Below are 19,636 nucleotides of genomic sequence, written 5' to 3' on the forward strand. Positions count from 1 at the left end.
CGATGGACCAAGATGGACCCTCAAATGGCTTCCTGGAGGTCTTCGTGAGTCAAGCGCGACCTTCCACAACATACAAGTTGGTGGTTGGGTTCATACTATAATAATTCAATTAAAGTAAATTAAGAATAACAAAGTTGATAAATCGTACACTAAATCAAATAAATTTGTCATGGATTTGACTCAAATCTCTATAAAAAATGTTGGTATTTTCTAGCTGGAAAAGAAAGGCCATCACATTATCGTGGAGGTGGTTGGTACGATAGAGTCATAGACTGGTTAGGGGATCGAAAGTGGTTAGTCTCCTATTCAAACATGGAGGCATTCATTCCTTATGTTGTAAAAAGGGAACAACCTAGAGATTTTGAATAAGCTGATTAACAGTTGACAAGTTATTGACATGTAAGTTGAAACATATAAGGGCTTCATCCGGAAGCACCATAAGAGGAGAAGAGGTGGCTTTGACTTGCACTCCAAACGTGAGATTGTCATCCTGCTCACCTAAAAAAAACGCTGGCATGACATTAGCATAAAGTGATAACAAAACGCTCACCTAAATCACTGTAACTTACTGTCACACTCCACCCTATGAGGTAAGAACATAACGCCTATTAAAAAGGAATTGAGAATGTTTTTTTTTCCGCGCCGCTAACTCAATCATCCAAGCTATGCCCTTAGGCACTAACGTTTGATATTTTCTAATTTCAAGTTGTTTTGGTGAAATATTTTATATTAGACATTCGATCGATGTGTTAACATTTGTTTCGGTTTTCCGTAAAACTTTTGTTATTTTGTACATTTTCTCTCACTTCTCAAAATTATAAATGTATACTAACTCTATTTGATAAAATTTAGATTCTTTCAGAGGGCAACCCAAGAGACCACGAGAAGACATTTATGTTCCAGCAAAATAATGCAAACATTGGAATACTGTGGAACAGACACTCCACCATATTGTGGAGAGCTAATCTTGTTCGATGGAAGGCAACTTCTTTCAGGACAGCATTCTTTTTTATGTAATGCCAACAATCCATTCTATTCCCAAAAGAAAAATTAAACAAATTCATCCATTGCCAAGTTTCAGCTCATGGATGCCGTGTCCAAGATGTGTCTGTCTTGCGCTTAATGCCTAGCGAATATACACATCCGTAGAATGGCTTCAAGATCTTATACCTACACTAGGGGCAGCAATATTTCTGCTTGTACTGACCTAAATTTCATCTTAAAAAGCTATGCATTTCTGCACTTTTTATACTAACACCTGCTTATCTGATATATGTATATATGTTAGATGTAGATGAAGATACCTGTTAAGTGGTCCCAGTTTTCTGCATTCTGAGCAAACTTGTGCATAGTTTTTCTTCCTTCTGCTGCAATATTACTCCTTTTCTTGGCCTTACTTTGGCTTTAATATGTGTTCTATATGTACCTTTTATTCACCAACCTGTCCTTTTTTGTTCGTAAGGTCTGCATATGCTATGTGATTTGACATGCTAACTTGTGTAACCGTCGTATTGTTGTGCAGTCTTCGGGGATGCATGTCACTGACAAAAAAATTAATGATAGCCAAACGGGGTTGATCATTGTGAACATCCATTTTCGATATGGTCTGTTGCATATGAACAGAGAGAGAGAGAGAGACAGAAAGAGAGACTTCCTGCTCTTCCTGCCTCGTTTCGGCCTCTTCCTCGATGCTAATGTTCCTAATATAACGATAATGACTCCGATGGTCACGATGGCGAGATGGAAAAAGTTTATGCCTCATTCAGAGCTAGCATTCTTGCTCGACCACTGTAAAGGTAGCTTTTCCCACATAACTCAAACACATGCGTTCATGGTCTTAAGAGGCCTTGACCAAGATAACACCCTCCTCAGCAAACTCATCGACACCACATCCTCCTTGGGTTTCTCGGACTATGCCTACTCCATCTTCCAGCATAAGAAGGATGCTAACATCTATCTTTGGAACACCATGATCAAGGGTCTCTCTTCCATTCCTCATTCACCGGAAGCAATTTCACTTTACAATACAATCCAGAACGTCGGGTTACGACCAGATAGCTATTCCATACCTTTCGTCCTGAAGGCTTGCGCTCACCTTTCTACCACAACAACTACCATGGCAATCCATGCTCAGGCGGTTAGGATTGGTCTCTGTCAGGATGTTCACGTCCAGACAGCCTTCATCCAAACTTATGCTGCCTGTGGCTATTTGTCGTGCTCTCGCCAGATTTTTGACCAAATGCATGACAGAGATTTGATCTCATGGAATGCCATTCTTGCAGCATATGTCAAGTTCGGTGACATTAAAACTGCATGCAAATTGTTCGATGAAATGCCCCATAAGGATGTCATCTCTTGGACGGCCTTGATAGCTGGTTATGCACAGATCAACCAACCTAATGAGGCTATCATTCTCTTCAGGAGGATGCAGTTTGTGGATATAGAACCAGATGAGATCACCATTCTATCAGTTCTCTCTGCCTGTGCTCAAGTGGGTGCTTTAGAATTGGGTGAATGGATACATGCTTACATTGATAGGCATAATTTATGTAAGATTGTTCCACTTACAAATGCTCTAATTGATATGTATGTCAAATCTGGTCGCATTGATAAGGCTTTGGAAGTTTTCAATGGTATGATCCACAAAAGCGTGATAACTTGGAGTACCATTATTGCTGGCCTTGCTTTCCATGGCTTAGGTATGGAAGCTTTAAAGATGTTTTCTAGGATGGAAGGAGCTGAAGTGATGCCTAATGGTGTAACTTTTATTGCTATTCTGTCCGCATGTAGCCATATAGGATTTGTTAAAGCTGGCCGCTGTTTTTTTGACAAAATGAGAACAAAGTATAGTATTACACCCAAGATTGAGCACTATGGTTGCATGGTTGACTTACTTGGGCGTGCTGGTTACCTGTGTGAAGCATTTCAGTTAATAAGCGAGATGCCATTCATAGCAAATGGGGCAATATGGGGTGCTTTGCTGTCTGCTGCGAGGATTCATGTTGATGTTAAACTAGGTGAGCTAGCACTGCAGCACCTTACTGAGGTGGAGCCCCATAACAGTGGCAATTACATACTTTTGTCGAATATATATGCTTCTCTTGGAAGATGGGACGATGTTAGGAATATAAGGGAGTTGATGAGAGACAAAGGTGTGAAAAAGCCTCCAGGCGGGAGTTATGTTGAAGTAGGGAATAGTGTCCATGAGTTTGTTGCAGGAGACAATTCTCATCCACATGCTGAAAGAATATATGAAATTGCCAGTGAGATAGATCTGCAACTGAGAATGGCTGGTTATGTACCAAATACATGTATCTTGCTGGATTTTGATGAGGGTTGAAAAGGAAAATTCTTTTCTATTCAACTCTGAAGTGCAAGGTGAGCTCAAATGCATAATTTATGATGTATAGCATATTTGAATTGCGATAGTTGAGCATAGAAGTCAAAACATGCATGGGGTCTCCAGTCACAGGGTTGAACAGGTGATGACCATCGCAAGTGAGAGAAATGTGAAGATGTTAATTAATCCCATCAAGTCTCAGTTCTGCCATTTTGTTGTTAAGCTTTCTCTGTGGTGGTCTCCTTGTGGTTAGAGCTCACTGCAGTTGAAAGAATATGAAAATTAACTGCAGCTAGTTGTTGGTGAATATGAAAACAAAACTAGGGACTGCCCTATCGGCCATTCCTGCAATATTTCAGAAATTGGTTAGATAAAAGTAATGAGAAGCATCTTATCAAATAACCGGGACTACTGACTAGTATCACAAGTTGGACTGAGACATAGTGAAATTGCCTGTTGGGCCTTATGTCATGCTTTAGCAGTGCTCACAAGGTTATTTTTACAGTACTTTATTATTTACTTTTTCCCTTTAACATTACATAGAGGGAGGAGAAATTTTGTCAACCACACATGACACAAGGTCAATCACCTCGGCTTATGCTAAAAAGGAAAAAAATCAGCTTACTGTTCTAAAATATGTTTTTCTTTTTTTTTCTTTTTTGTTTCATCTTCATGAATTACATTGCCTTCTAGCAGAATTTGTTGAGGGAATGATGTTGATAAATAATTATACTAACACATGATACACAACATGCATTAGAGGGTTATATATTATATGGCATGTGAAGTCGCTCAGAATCTTCTAAAAAGGGTATGTATCTGCATATAAATCTAAATGATCTGTTCATATGAACATATGGAGCATTATGATTGCATGAACTATGTTGGGCCCATAACCCAGAAGGTTGAGTTGGATTCAAGGAGTGTAAGCAGAGATGTAAAGGACAAGTTGTGTGAAAAACTTTAGCAAGATGTAGCGTGAGAACAAAATGCACTAAATTAGCTATGGACTATGGTTTTGTAGCTCTTTTTCATGAATTCGTATGTTGAATCTGCATCGTGGATCTATGATTTTTTTTTTTCTTCGACATGTCTATGTCCATCCTAGTTTAGTTAGGCTCTCCCATTGTCATAATTTAGATTTCTGGCTCCACCTTATTGGTTTTCTTAAACTTAATTTAAATGTCTAGCTCTGCTGTCAAACCTAATTTAGATTTTTAGCTCCATTAACCAAAGGGGATGGAAAAACTTGGCAAGTTTTGGAGTCAACAGTATCCCCAAGGGGTTTGACCTAGCTGGTTGGACCAGAGATTGGTAGAAGGCAAGTCCCTGGTTCAATTCTGGTGGGTTGACTGCTAGCTGATGCAGCCCTAGGCCCTGCTCGTTCCTCACCAAAAAATAAATGAATCAATGGCTTGTATATGCAACTTCAAATGATGGTCTTCATTTTAGTTGGACTTTATTTCTCCATCTTGAAGTTACAATAAAGGGCATGAACATTACCTTTTTTGATGACTCATTCATGTGATACTTCTCTGTAATGATATGCATGAAGCGGTTATTCATGTGCGCTGGTGTAGGTAGTTTCTAAAGGATGACAAGGGAGGGAAGCTCAGAATGTAGTCCAAGTATGTTTTTATCTTTGGATCTTTTGTGTGTATTTTGTTTGGATTTTTTTGCACTTCTTACTTGATGAAAATAGTTGAGTATTGGTCTGTTATCACCTAATGCAGGTATATCTAGCAAATTTTCACCTTAAGGCTGTCGGTACAGATGTGCTGGTAGTTGTATATAAAGCAATACTAATAAAGTAAGTTTCTGCTTCTCTTTTTGCATTTATTCCTAGACAAATGGTTAGGGATCTACAGAAACTACCTACCTAGTGGAGGTCCTTTGTTGTGATAATGTTGGGCAAGGGAACTGAGAATGCCAGTTTAATGGACTTTATTTTTTGTAGCTTTGTGAGTGTCTTCATTAGAAATTCCTTTGGTCTTTATTTTTTGTAGCCCTGTGATCGCCTTTATTAGAAATTCCTTCACATCCTTGACAAGCAAGTGGAGCTTACCGAGTCAGATGGGAGATTGCCGCTCCTCTGTATTTTGTGACCCAATGTTATGTATTTGAGTGCCTTCTTGTAGGTAAACAAGGTACTAGCAATTGACTATGACTTAGAAAGTAGTCAATCTGCTGTCCTACTTTAGCAATTGAAGGACCTCACACTCATGCACACGTGTTTATCATTGCCATGTTCTTTGATCTATGTCATCAAAAGCATTACGCACTGTCTAGGCAGTAGATCCTGCCTAGGAACAGTACACCAATCTAAACAGAAAACAAATAAAGATTAAAAACTAATATCTCTATGTTCATTACATAGTTAACTCCAAAAACAAGATAAAGACATGAACATTTAACATTTAAACAGTAGATAATTGTGTTAACTCTAACAACTGTATTACACAAAAGTTTAACTGGTATATTATATTAAAGAATACCATAACTGGATACTATTAGCAAATGAATAACGTTCTTACTTAACAGCAGCTACACAAAAAATGCAATTTCAGAAAAAGAAATAAAGAGGGAGTGCCAAAATCACAATCACAAGGAAGTGAAAAAGCAGCAGTGTCTTGACACAGAAGAAGAAAAGTGGCTAGAAAAATGAAAAGACGAGAAAGGTGTGGGGGGCAAGGTTTAGGCACATTAAGCGAGAACCTACGGCAAATGGGGCTGTGTGCCAAACCTGACTTCAGCACAGGCAGGATGTCCGTTGGGTGTAGCTGTTAGTAATTAATGGTTTTTGCTGTGAGAATAACTTGTTTTCTCTTGGTAAGGGACAAATTCTAAACTCATTAAAATTAATGATTAAAGTTTTTTCTTTTGGGGGCAAATCTAACCTTATAAATATGATCGTAAGAGTGATTTGGTGAGAAACATATGTTAAAGTAGTATTTTTTATTTTAGTAACTTTTTTAATAATCTGAAGCAATGTTGTACGTATCGTATGATACGACCCCGTATCGTACGATACGTATCGTCTCGTTTGAAAAAAACGGTACGATACACCCCCCGTATCGTAAAAAGGGGGTGTATCGGCCCTGTATCGCACGTATCATACGATACAGGGCCTGTATCGTACGATATGGCCTAAAAACGCAAAAGGGGGCCGAGACCTACTTATTCGGCTTCTTTTTCAAATTTTTCTTTCGTTCTTCATTTCTAACGCTTGGATAGTGCCGTAAGGGAGGGCGATCGTTCATTTTCACCATGAAAAACTTGATTTTCATCGTCAAATCGAAGATTAAGTGGTCGATTTGTGCGTGGGTGCTTGATTTTCGTGGGAAGGAAAGGGGTTTTCTTCATTTCAGACATTTCTTCTTCGTAAGGTATGAAATCTCATGTTCTTACCATGTATTCTTAATTTTTTACCGTATAATCGTAGATTGGAAGACTTTGAGTGTTTTTCATTAAGTTTACCATAGGATTTCGTTTTTTTTTTTGAAGATATGGATCCTACATGGCAATGGTGCGAAAGGGTGAAGGAGAATAACCGTTTGAAACTCAAATGTGGCTTCCGTGGGAATACACTTTCAAGAGGGATTATTATAATGAAACACCATTTGGCAGGGACCTCCAAAGATGCGTCTCCTTGTGTTGGAGGTCCAAGCAAACCTTTGCCTCCATTTGTGCGTCAACAATGTTTAGATATGCTTCATGCTTTACGTCAAAAGAGAATACAAAAAGAAATTGAAGATGCAGATGTAGGCTATAATGTGCCTTTGGAAGATGAAGAAGAAGAGGAAGAAGCTTATGAATGTGATGATGAAGACGATAGCAGTCTAAGAACAGATTTGGAGACCTCAAGAGGTAGAGATCGTAGAGGAAAAGGGATTATGTATGAAGGAGGTCGATCTGGCATAACGGGAAGGAAGAGGAGAGGCACAACAGATGTTAGGGCCAGGCGTGGTATGCGACCACCTAGTGGTAGAGTTCCTACTAGTAGGACTAGTGTTGACTCTATTAAGAGTTTTTTCCCTTCATATACCAGCCCAGGTGGTCAGCCGCAGATTCGTGCTGCTATGACATCTAAAGATATGCTATATCATGCACAAAAACAGGTAGGGAAATGGTTTTATGATGCATGTATTCCATTTAATGCAGCTAATTCTTTTCAATTCCAAGCCATGGCAGATGCAATTACTTCTATAGGCCCCGGATTCAAAATGCCATCATATCATCAATTGAGGGGCAAAATTCTTCAGGATACAATCAAAGAAGTGTCTGAGCATTGCGATGAGTTGAAATTATGTTGGAAGGAAACAGGTAGCTCCATTATGTCAGATGGTTGGACTGATACAAGGTCAAGAACACTTGTAAATTTTCTTGTTTATTGCCCTAAAGGTACAATGTTGTTGAAATCTCTTGACTTGTCTGATGTTCCTAAGACTGCTGAGATTTTATTCAATGTTTTTGATAATGTCGTACAAGAAGTTGGACCTGCAAACATTGTACAGTTTATTGCAGATAATGCTGCAAATTATAGAGCTGCAGGAGATTTGTTATTTCAAAAGTATAGAACATTTTATTGGAATCCATGTGCCACTCATTGTGTTAATCTAATGCTTCAAGATCTTAATGAGATGCATGATATGAAATCAGCCATTGACCAATGACAAGAGGTAACAAAATTTATCTATAATCATGAGAAAATTTACAAAAGGAGTTGAATTAATACGACCTGCACAAACTAGATCTGCCACAAATGTATTGACTGTGCAGAGTGTGGTGAAACAAAGAACTCATTTGAAACAGATGTTTGCTAGTGAAGAATGGGCTGCATATCCACATGCTCATAAAAGAAATGTTTATTTAGTTGTGGATATTATATTCAATAACGTATTTTGGGAATCATGTGTGAAGCTATTGAAGGTTTGTGTTCCATTAGTTAAGGTTCTCAGGTTGGCTGACAGCGAGAACAGACCTTCCATAGGGTACTTATATGAGGCTATGGACAAAGCAAAAGAGGCAATTCGAGACAACTTAAAGGAAAAAAAAAAGTTATATATGCCCATATGGAAGATTATAGATAAAAGGTGGACTGGACAGCTTCATCAACCTCTTCATGCAGCAACTTATTATCTAAATCCTGCAATTAGTTTTTCTCCTACATTTAAGAAGGACAGAGAAGTCATGCATGGTTTGTTAGATTGTATTAATGTGTTAGTGGAAGATTCTACAGAACAAGATGTTGTGCACAATGAGTTGGATCTATATGATAGTTGTTTTCGGAACATGAGACTACCTGCCGCCGTTCGAGCCAGGACAACGATGCGTCCAGGTAAATACATAGAAATTTTTAATTTACTTTGCATTTGTTACATTTGATCCTTTTAAAACTTTCACATTGATTTGTTATATTTTTGTTTAGATTTGTGGTGGAATAGGTATGAGTTTGATTGTCCAAACCTAGCACGTTTTGCAGTCAAAGTCCTCAGCCAGACATGCAGTGCTAGTGGATGCGAAAGGAACTGGAGTGTGTTCCAACATATCCATAGCAAAAAAAGGAATAGGCTCGAACATAAAAGGTTGAATGACCTTGTCTTTGTTCGATATAATATGAGGTTGAAACAAAGGTAATATAGGCATATAGCTTAATTAATGTTTACATTTTTTGTACAATATATTTATATGAAATTATATACTAACAAATTTTCTCTTATTTAATGTAGAGAATTAGAAAAATCATTAGCAAGGAAGCACACATCTCAGTACGATCCTATCAGCTTGGAAAATTTTGACGATCTAGAGCCATGGATTGAAGAAGAACTAGCTACAATATTTGATGATGAAGATCTTGAATGCTTCAACCTTGAAGCTGAAGAATATTTGATGATGAAGATCTTGAATGCTTCAACCTTGAAGCTGAAGCAACAGAAGGCTTTGTTGATGAAGGAGAGTTTGCTACTGCTGGTGCTGGTGCTGAATATGTTGGTGAAGATCTTCCAATTCTTGACGAAGAAGAAGAAGAAGATGATGAAGATTATGAATGATGAATCATGAATGAGAGTCAAGTCAAGAGTGCTTTCATTTTATATGTATCAAAAACTTAAGAGTTATGAATCTATGGTTGTTGAACACTTGATTGAATGTTTTATGACTTTATCACTTTATGGCTTATGGCCTTATGCTTTGTTAAATGATATTGTATTATTGTTATGAATTTTGATGTTTATGAATGATGAACGCGTAAGTTTATAGCAATAATAAGTCTATCATTATCTCAAACATGTTTTCTATGAACAATTTATTATTTTTAATTTTTTCTGATTTTTTTATGAATTTTTCGAATTTTTTAAATTTTTTCTGATTTATTAATAATTTTTTAAAAAAATTTACTATACGGTTACGATACGTTACGATACGGCTTATCTTAAAGCCCGACCGATACGGCTTACGATACGCGTTTTACAACATTGATCTGAAGAACATCTTTTTTAACATCAAAATTTTGATAGTAGAAAGATCGATTTCTTTTACAAAAATAACTTGAACTAAAACATGGTTTACATGAAATTAATGTTTATAAACACATTAGCAGATTTTGTTTAAAATATTTTTTAACATAATTTAAGAGGTCTTGTTTTTGTCCCCTACTTAAGTGGTCTGGTATTTACCAGTTACTCTCTCTCTCTCTCTTCATATATATAATATATATATATAATGTATTAGGGGTTTTTGATGATTGAAAAATCAATGGCCAAAAGTGCATCAAAGTTTATAAACTCAAGAAAATTTCTTTCAATGCTGAATACATGTATGCCATCAAGTTGGATCAAAAGAATGTGGATGCTAGATCTGAACTAGACTGCACATATAGAGTGACAACACCCACACACATCATTCACAAATTTTGTGTATGCTAATTGTTAGAATGTTTGTTTTTTAATCAATTCACAGAATATGTATCGTTCATGTTTTTTATATATGCTAATTGTTAGATTTTTTTTTCTTGTATCAATTCACATAATATGTATTGTTCATATTTCGGACAATTTTCAGTCTAACAAAGAGAAACATCTGTTGACTATCTTTCTCAGTCCCTTTGTTCCTTCATTTCTTGGCTTGTGTTGTATAAATCAGGGCTTCTTGCAATGCACTTTTGATATTCGAGTATCATTACGTTTCTAAACTTGATATCCATGACAACAACCTAGTTGTTTGTGCAGATGTCTGCTTCACAATATTTTGTTCAGATATCAGAGCTCTTAAGGAGACTCCCACGTGTTATTCTATTAATGCTCAAGACGAATGACTGCCTGTGAGCTGTCAACCATTCTCTGGTATGCATGGCTTTTATTGTTTATAAACTTGAATTGCTGCCCTATAAATGTTATAACTTCAACGCTCACACATCTTGGAAAAGTTGCTCGTTTTTTTCAGAAATATTTACAGCCCATGAAAGTGCAGTATGTTTGGGACCTTAAAGTGTTGACCGTACCAATGCACGGTCACATTTAGATTTTTTGGATATTTCTATTTTTTGAAAATGTTTAGGTATTTATCATTTTTCTTGCGATTAAGGGTGTTAACTTATCACCTTTAGAATAAGAAGAAAAAGGCAAGACCGGAGCATAGTAACAAATCCTGAAAATTAGGTAATTAGTAAAATAAATTAAAGACTAGCAACTTCATTTTCCTTTTCAAGATCGGGAATATAGTCTGGCAATGAAATTGGAACTAGCCTTTTGGTGATCATGACCTTGAATGCAAGTAGAACAGAATAAATTGTTCAATAAATATACGTGAAATTCATCACCCCAGTGAGCAGGAATGCAAGATATTAATGAACCACTCGTGAAGAAGGAGGATCAGATATCTGTTTTTTCACAAAAAGTCCGCAACAGGGGATGAGGTTTCTGAGTTCACGGGGAAAAGATGGGAGCAGATTCATCTTCGAAACATTTATCCCTTCCAATATTTTTCTAGAAAGAAACTTCATTTCTTGTGAAAACAGCACATCAAGTGTCATATGTGGCATTTATAACACAATGTTTCTTGTCTAGCATAAAAACAAAATAAGGGTGACTATACTTCAAGTGGACATTCTATATGGTTTATAAGACTGCTGTGAAAAGTAGATAAAAGACCAAATAAGGTTCGAACAATCTAATTGAACAGTCTATATGGTTAGTGGGACAGCTAGGAAAATTGAAAAATACAGGTTCTAGATGTGACTTGCAAAATGCGTAATGATACACGTCCTTGGCTTGTGCAATAGATAATTTTCATTTTACATGTAGAAAATGCTTTACCTTGCGCAATCATTTGTGACCTCTACGAGACATTGTGATTGCTGGGATCATCTCTTGATACGTTTTTTTATTATTTGAAGAATATCATCATCAGCGGTTATTGAGAAAAAGAAGCTACTAAAGAAGTCCGTTCTGTCAAGAGTAGGCATCGTACTAAAGTAGATCCAGTTGGAAGTTCGATTACTCGGTCTGCATATTGCTTCATGGCTACTTCAGCTAAGAAAATCATTGTCAACTAACTGACGGGACTCTTTAAGTACAAGGCTGCAATAATGGTTATTAGAGGGACTCACAAGCTTGAAATGGAATGCCCATCAATTTTATGTTGTTATCTGTTCCAAGTAAAACTTTTTGCATGTGCCTTCAATAGGTGTACTCCAGAATTGATTAAACAGGTTCACATTTGTATAAATTTTTTCCATAATAACAAAACTGACTGCATATATGATGTTTCAAACACAAGGCACTTTCAATTATATGGTCCCCATAGCTGGTATGACGTTCAACAGTGTGAGGTTTTCACGCTAAACAGCACTCCGCACACCAACTCTCAGTAAAAGCCCAGCCTTCACTTCGTAACAGGGAAAATTCATTCATATTAGGGTTATAATCCCTGTTCATCTTTATTCAAGCACTAATTGATTAAACAGGTTCACATTTGTATAAATTTTTTCCATAATAACAAAACTAACTGCACATATGATGTTTCAAACACAAGTCACTTTCAATTATGTGGTCCCCATAGCTGGTATGACGTTCAACAGTGTGAGGTTTTCACGCTAAACAGCACTCCGCACACCAACTCTCAGTGAAAGCGCAGCCTTCACTTCGTAACAGGGAAAATTCATTCATATTAGGGCTATAATCCCCTGCTCATCTTTATACAAGCACTAAGTGGGTTGGGTTAGGCTCTCTAATTCCTTTCCCGACCCATGACTGGGTCCATTAACCGACCCGACCCATTAACCACTCACTAAAACAGACGGAAGCAAATTACTATGCTCAGACAGACGCCTAACAAGTCGGCTCAGACCGACGCCTAACAAACAGTTACTTTCTGGATGTATGCTCAGCTCATTTAACAACAAGTGGGGTTAGTGCAATAAATGTGAGAACCAAGATGCTCTACCCTTAACCGACAAGCTTCACAGAATTAAAAAGACAATGACTCAACTTCCCTCCCAATCGTGCGTTTCCAACTCATCAAGAATTATGGCTTTGGCCGTTGGACTTCTGTGCCTGCAACATGCAGCACATTTGATTCATAAACTTGAGCAACCTTCTTTGTCATCCTTTGGTTTGTACGATTTAAGAAGAAATGATAGCGTCTTTACCAAATTGGGGTATTGCTTTACATCTGCAACAAATGTCACAATAGAGCAACTTAAAAATAACTTAAATGATGCAGAAAGATCACCTTAATAGTAAGTCATGTAGCCTTACAGAGTTATGTCATTCTCAATGATCAAGTCCCAATTGGCTCTTCACAGGAAATCTATCGCCCCATGAATCTAACAAAGACATTAGGAAGACGATACAGGAAATACATCAATTACATAGACCAATACTCAAAACTGTAGACAACGTAGATGTAGCGTTGTCAGGGAGGAAATACATACGTAGTATATGTGGCAGTACAGGAAGACCATTAGCTTTACAGTTAAGGGAGATATTTTCTTCATTGTCCCCATCATCAAAATCTGAAGTTGTGATATCCAGTTGAAGCAATTTTTCCGAAAAGATAGCCAACGCTCCAGTGCCACTGGAAATGCAGAACGTAGAATGGACAAAAACCCATCTTATAAATGTCAAAGGCCCATGTGTAACCAGTAAACTGACCCACTATTCTCCAAATTGCATGGAGTAAAGAGTTGTTCCAGGAATTAGCTCAAACAATGTTAACGTGCGGTACTACTCCCGCATAACGATGAAAGTAGTCTAGAAGCAAGGTGAAAGTAGGTGTGCCAATTTGGAACTGAACCTGCCCGTATGTACACCAATTTCCAAAGCATTTTTCATGGTCAATCATAGACATTATGGACAAAGTTGGCAACACAGAGTGAATCATAAACTAAGAGCAGAAAACACGACACTGTGTTGTCCAAGCAATTGAAACATAAAAATAAATTCAGCTGTCAAACAGGGGCAAACCTTCCTAATTCAATGACACGGCGACCATTCAAGTACCATGCCGAACCAACCATTGTGCAAATGATAAGCTGCCATGCCAAAGCAAGTTCAAATTTATAAAAACACTTGTAAGGTTAAACACAAAATGGCATCTTCTAAATAAATACCATATAAACTGGTGACAAGGCCAGAGAAAAGCCAAAACACTTAAGAACAACCTTCTTTTCCTTTTTTGAGCATTAAGCTGGGAATAGGCAGACTCATGGCCATTCATTAAAGACTCATCTGTACAAATACAACTAATCAGACTAAAAAAATCCCTCAGCTGGAGGCCTCCATAAAGGAGGTCTGTGTATCCTTCCAGCAGAATGGGAGAAAGGTATGGTTGGACATAGCAAGAGTATAAGTTATGCATGCTTATCTTTCAAAAAGATAATCTGCACTCTGTCAAAACTGAAAAGGATGTCTTCTCATAAAATTCTTCCATTAGTCTGTCCATGAAAAGATTGAATCTAAAGCAAGACAGAAGCTCACCCTACTTATCTTGAAGATAACTATGGGGCTGATGAGTCTGTTTAATCATCAAAACGGCTTCCCAACTAGCTCAAATGAAGGAACCAAAATAATCTTTTACGGTGTAACAGATCCTCCAAGGACCACTGAAAATGCTGACCGTTAAAACTTTGATCTACCCCTTTTCTGGAGCCTCCACCCATTATGAGTTTTCCATCCTCTATTGACGCAATTTTTTCTTTAAACAGGAGAAATGACATCTCTTATTACAAGGATGCCACTTTTCCAAATTCAGAAGCATGTGTTTATTTCTAAGCCTCAACAAATCAATTGTAGTTTGGAATGCTAGATCTATCTTCTATAAGCTTCTTTATCTCTCAACTTAACTTGCACCTGTCTCCTGCGATCTCTTCTAGTGGGCCACGAAAATTAATGGACACACCAGATAGGTATCTCATATGGTTCCAAAGGCTAATTAGACATGAACTAGTTTTGATTGCTGTCAGTTGGGCCATCTGCTAAATGGCCATTGATCCAAGTGCTTCCTATTTCTCTTTCATTAGAAGTTGATCTTGCATGGCAAAGTAAAGGAACAACATCCTCAAAGGATAGAAGAAACCATACCAGACCATGCTAGAGGGAGCAAATTTGGGGTTTAGCATGCAATTCATTCTTAGACTTCAGCGCATGAAGGTTATTTCCTCACCAAGCCACTAAGTCCTCCTCATGATTCTAAGGAACTGCTTCAATTGCTTGAATGATAAAGGAAAGGACATCCAACATGTCACATATGTTTCTTCCATCATTGGGTGTGAAAGAAAATCAATCAGACATAAAATGAGAAGCAACATACTCATTGGGGTTCCTAATCGGGTGATTAAAAAAGAAACTAAGCATAATGACATGAAAATGCATATTAACATGTACATATTCGTGAGGCTTTCTTGGGTTGGACAAATCTCAACTTCAAAAATTAACATAAGAATAAAGAGATCCCCAAACCATACCCTCATTCTCACTGTGCATTCATATATAAATGAAGAAAATCAATTAACTATGCATGAAAAATATCTCCAAGCAGATCAACATTTAAGAGAAAAGAGAAACATGTTTATCTCCTAAAATGAAATCATATTTCACATTCTCATGCTCTCGGTGCACTCAAGAATAGCTCTTGACTCCGAAAGAAAGATTGAAGAGCTATCTTACATGACCATGGGGAGATGAAGAGGGAGAAAGAAAAACAAAATAAGAACTATATACCTCTAATATCTTCTCATGTTCTCTTTGAAGAGTTAGAACTTGGAGAGGAGGAAGAAGAAAAGAAAAGAAAAATGGAGAGAAAAATTCTAAATCTTTAAGTAAAGAAACATTAGAAATTTCCTAAGGGTTAGCTCATGCCCAAGAGAGAAGATTGTAGGGGTATTTATAGGGAGTTTTGGAGCCAAAACTCAAAATTCAATTTTTTTTTTTAATTTGACAAGATTTTCATGCGAATTTCAAATCTTTTTGGTGCCAAAATTCAAAATTTGAATTCAAGGAAAGAGTTTTGGAGCCAAAATTCAAAATTTGAATTCAAGAGTGAAGAGTATTGGAGCTAAAATTCAAAATTTGAATTCAAGAGGGAAGAGTTTTGGAGTCAAGATTCAAAATTTGAATTCAAGAGGGAAGATTTTTAGTATTCTCAATTTGGATCTAAACTTGAATTTTGGATCTAATTCGGATATGATAATTGGATTTTGGATTTGAATCTCGCGTTTAAGGTTGGGTTTTGAATTTGAATTTTGTTTTTGGGTTTGGACAATGGTTTAGAAATTCATTTTAGATCGAATAGTCGTAAATTTGTTTTGGGTCTAAAATTTAAATCCAAATAATAAAATATAGTATTTTGAGAAAAATTTGGGGTGATAACAATCGCCAACTTCTAAACATGGCTCGCACCCTTATGTTCCACACTCATCTTCTTGCAGGCTTTTGGGAAGTTGCCATACTTACTTTTTGTTACATGATCAATCGTTTACCATTCTCAACTATTCAAAATGAAATCCCCATCCAACAAATGTTTTTAAATTGACATGTATTTCAAATTCCTCCAAAGGTATTTGGTTATACCTGTTTTGTTCATGTTATTGGTCCATATAGGGATAAACATGTTGCTCAGTCCATCAAATATGTTTTCATTGGTTATCCTTCTCATAAAAAAGCTACAAGTGTTTTGATCCCTTAACTCATAAAGAATTTATAAATGTGGATGTTACATTCTTTGAGTCTCAACCTTACTACACCTCCACTCGTCCTCCTGAAAAAGTGTCACCATCTGTTCTTCTTCCTATTCCTCCATTCCCATTGGAGTCAATTCCTTCTCACTTTGAGTCTATCTCTTCTCCAGTAGTCGATTTAAGGATCCTCCACAGATTTATGTCCATCAACATAAACATGCACTGTAGATATAACTTCTTCCTACACCAAATTCCTAATGAAGTGACAATCAACCTCGATATGATTTGTCATCTCGTGATAACATGATTGTTAGGTATGTATGTGACAGCCTTGTTATTACAATACATCTTCATTGGAAGTGTGACAGAGATGTCCAAATTGTAAGCATAGACCGAACCCAAGTCATTTCTGCAATAGTTTGGAACATAACCCTATATTCGGATTCAACACTAGACCTAGCCACCATATTCTGTTTTTCGCTTCTCCAGGATATAAGATTTCCTCCAACAAAGACACATAATCATGTAGTAGACTTTTTATCTTCTACATATCCAGCATAGTCAACATCACTGAATGCTTCAACTTCAGAAGTTGAACCCTTTTTAAACCACAACCCTTTCCCCGGAGATGAATTTAAATACCTAAGAACCATCGTGGCTACTTCCCAATGTACCTTCCTTGGTTTCTCCTTAAATTGGCTCAAACATCCCATTACAAAACTTATATATGGATGAGTGATTATTACATACAACAGTTTCCCAATGAGAGATCTATATGATCGTGAGTCTACAACTTCAAATTGATCTTCATGCTGATGTAGACGAGGATTCATAGGCAAATTAGCAGCTTTTGCTCCAAGCAGCCCGATCTCCTGTAATAAGTCATCACATACTTTGATATAAATTATTCTTTTATTACTTATGGTAATCTCAATGCCTAGTAAGTATCTCAACACTGACCAAGATCTTTTGTTACAAAGTATTGTTGAAGAAACTTCTTTGTAACAGAAATATCTTGATCATTATCTCCCGTAAGAATAATATCATCCACATACACAACTAAAATAACCATACTTGAAGCCCTTTTTTTATAAAAAGAGAATCATCCAATGGAGACCTCCAAAATCCACACATCGACAAAACCTCAGACAGTTTATGAAACCAAGCACGAGGACTCTATTTGAGCCCATGTATAGACTTTTTAAGTGACACACCTTTAACACTCCCCCTAACTTTCAAAGCTAAGTGGTTGCTGCATAGCCTCTCTCTTAGATAGATCTCCATATAGAAATGCATTTTTCATGTCGAGTTGATACTTAGGTCATTCGCACTACATGACAACAGAGATGATAAGCCTAATGGTCCCAAGCCTAGCCACAGGAGAAAAGGTTCCAAAGAAGTCAACTTGATATGTTTGAGTAAACTCTTTTGCAACTACGTGTGCCTTATACCGCTCAATAGTCCCCATTAGAATGTTACTTGATAATGAATACTCACTTGGACCATACAACATCACAATTAGGTGGTAGATCCACCAAGTCCCATGTGATTCTAGACATCAATGCACCAATCTTTTCTTGCATTGCTTGTCTCCACTTTGAGTCCATAAGACCATGTTGATAACTTGGAGGAATATAATGAACAACTATAGCATGAATGAATTGATCGAGGCTAGTACTTACATGGTCGATACACGTTATGTGAGATAGGATGCAATGTACACTGCCATTTTCCTTTGCAAAATCTATGGGAAGGTCATCAACCCCATCAGTGCCATGAGTACCATAATACAAGTTTTCATGAGAGCTTACCTCTTAAAGAACCAAGCAGCAAACTTACTTACTAAGGCATTACCTATTAGCGAGTTTACGAGAGGTTGTAACAAGCTGAGCATGATTGACATCTATGCTCTAACTTGAGGGGGGAGTGTTAGAATATTATTTGATGGGTTAGGTAGTTTTATAAAATTTTAAGAAGTTACGTATGTCATTATTTGTTAATTTTTATATTTCTTGAGGACCCATATGTAACTTTTGTGTTAGCCGCCTCTCCCAAATTTCTTTTAATCATAGATTAGGGTTAACAACTATTAAGGTTTTTGCTCTCACCATCTCTCTCTCTCTCTCTCTCTCTCGACCTCGTCTCTTCTTCCTTGGTCTCACGCAACAAACATCAATCTAAATAAAACTTTCTTGTGGCTTCAAGTGTTCACTTCAAGAGTTACATTCTTGAAGATGCCAGCCACTACAAGATGTCATACAAGGTGAAACCTCAAACTAGGGGTGAAAAACTTGTATCCAATCTCAAATAATATACAAAATCAGGCCTTAAAGCTCATACTAAGCAAGGGACCCAAGTTTCTTATTTATAGAAGAAAGAAAGTAAGAAGGAGAAAAAAGAGCTAGCTATTGAGAGCAGCCAACAGCTAGTTCCCTTTGCTAATAAAAAAAAAAAAAATATATATATATATATATATATACAATGTAACCAGCCTCTTGTTCTCTAAAACATTGTCCAAGATGACGTTCACTTCAGTGTGACTTCAATTGTCCAAAAAAAGTTGGAAGAACTAGGTATTTAGTGGGCATGTTTTCATTATATCGACTTGATAAGGATTCTACGATGCTCTTCTAGAAGATAAAGCAGGTCTTAGGATAATATATGCTCATATTCTGCCTTGCTCAGGCTAAGAGAGAAAGACTCAAAAGTAGTTGGATTCTCTCCAATGGTTGTTGCCTGGATGTACGGTGGATGATAAGTACCTCTGACTGTGGGAGTCTTAAACCCTCTTCCCTGTGAGCCTCCATATGGCTTACCATAGATATCCGAGTGCCTATCCATAAGATGACCCATTTTCCCACAATGGGTATATTGAAATCAGCCACATCCTCCAATCCACCGACTTGTGCCTCTTCCCTCTAGAGACAGAGGAAGAACTTGACCCACATCCATTGAAAGTTGCCAATGCTGATGTTGGTGTGTCACTGACCGACTGAGATAGAGTGATAGTCAGACGACTTCGCCTGTGTCATTTCTGCCACTCCCAACGAGCATTTGTGCCTTAGCCACTAAATATTCTAGAGAAAAACATGCCAAAAACTTGGAAACCATATTTTGCTCAT

At 37.2% G+C, this 19,636-nt stretch overlaps 1 protein-coding gene and 1 pseudogene across 3 annotated transcripts; one reads left to right on the forward strand and one right to left on the reverse strand.

Annotated features, from left to right (window-relative positions):
• Nucleotides 1-890: 890 nt before the first annotated feature.
• Nucleotides 891-12,079, forward strand: LOC116256052 (pentatricopeptide repeat-containing protein At5g56310). Of its 3 annotated transcripts, XM_050078491.1 has the most exons (8): nucleotides 891-1,013; nucleotides 1,523-3,378; nucleotides 4,896-4,968; nucleotides 5,074-5,150; nucleotides 5,347-6,726; nucleotides 6,845-8,678; nucleotides 8,769-8,973; nucleotides 9,070-9,479. In XM_050078491.1, exons 1-2 carry the CDS (start codon nucleotides 975-977, stop codon nucleotides 3,338-3,340), a joined length of 1,857 nt encoding a protein of 618 aa, XP_049934448.1. In that variant the 5' UTR covers nucleotides 891-974; the 3' UTR covers nucleotides 3,341-3,378; nucleotides 4,896-4,968; nucleotides 5,074-5,150; nucleotides 5,347-6,726; nucleotides 6,845-8,678; nucleotides 8,769-8,973; nucleotides 9,070-9,479. The 3 variants fall into 3 exon arrangements, with proteins under 3 accessions (XP_049934448.1, XP_049934447.1, XP_031488062.2); XM_050078490.1 differs by lacking the exon at nucleotides 5,347-6,726 and having other exon boundaries at nucleotides 4,921-4,968; XM_031632202.2 differs by lacking the exons at nucleotides 5,347-6,726; nucleotides 6,845-8,678; nucleotides 8,769-8,973; nucleotides 9,070-9,479 and adding exons at nucleotides 10,567-10,680; nucleotides 11,733-12,079 and having other exon boundaries at nucleotides 4,921-4,968.
• Nucleotides 12,080-12,730: 651 nt separating this feature from the next.
• LOC116256636 (uncharacterized) lies at nucleotides 12,731-19,367 on the reverse strand (annotated as a pseudogene).
• Between the last annotated feature and the right edge of the window lie 269 nt (nucleotides 19,368-19,636).

The sequence above is a fragment of the Nymphaea colorata genome, chromosome 6, assembly GCF_008831285.2.
Source record: "Nymphaea colorata isolate Beijing-Zhang1983 chromosome 6, ASM883128v2, whole genome shotgun sequence".
NCBI classification, from domain to species: domain Eukaryota; kingdom Viridiplantae; phylum Streptophyta; class Magnoliopsida; order Nymphaeales; family Nymphaeaceae; genus Nymphaea; species Nymphaea colorata.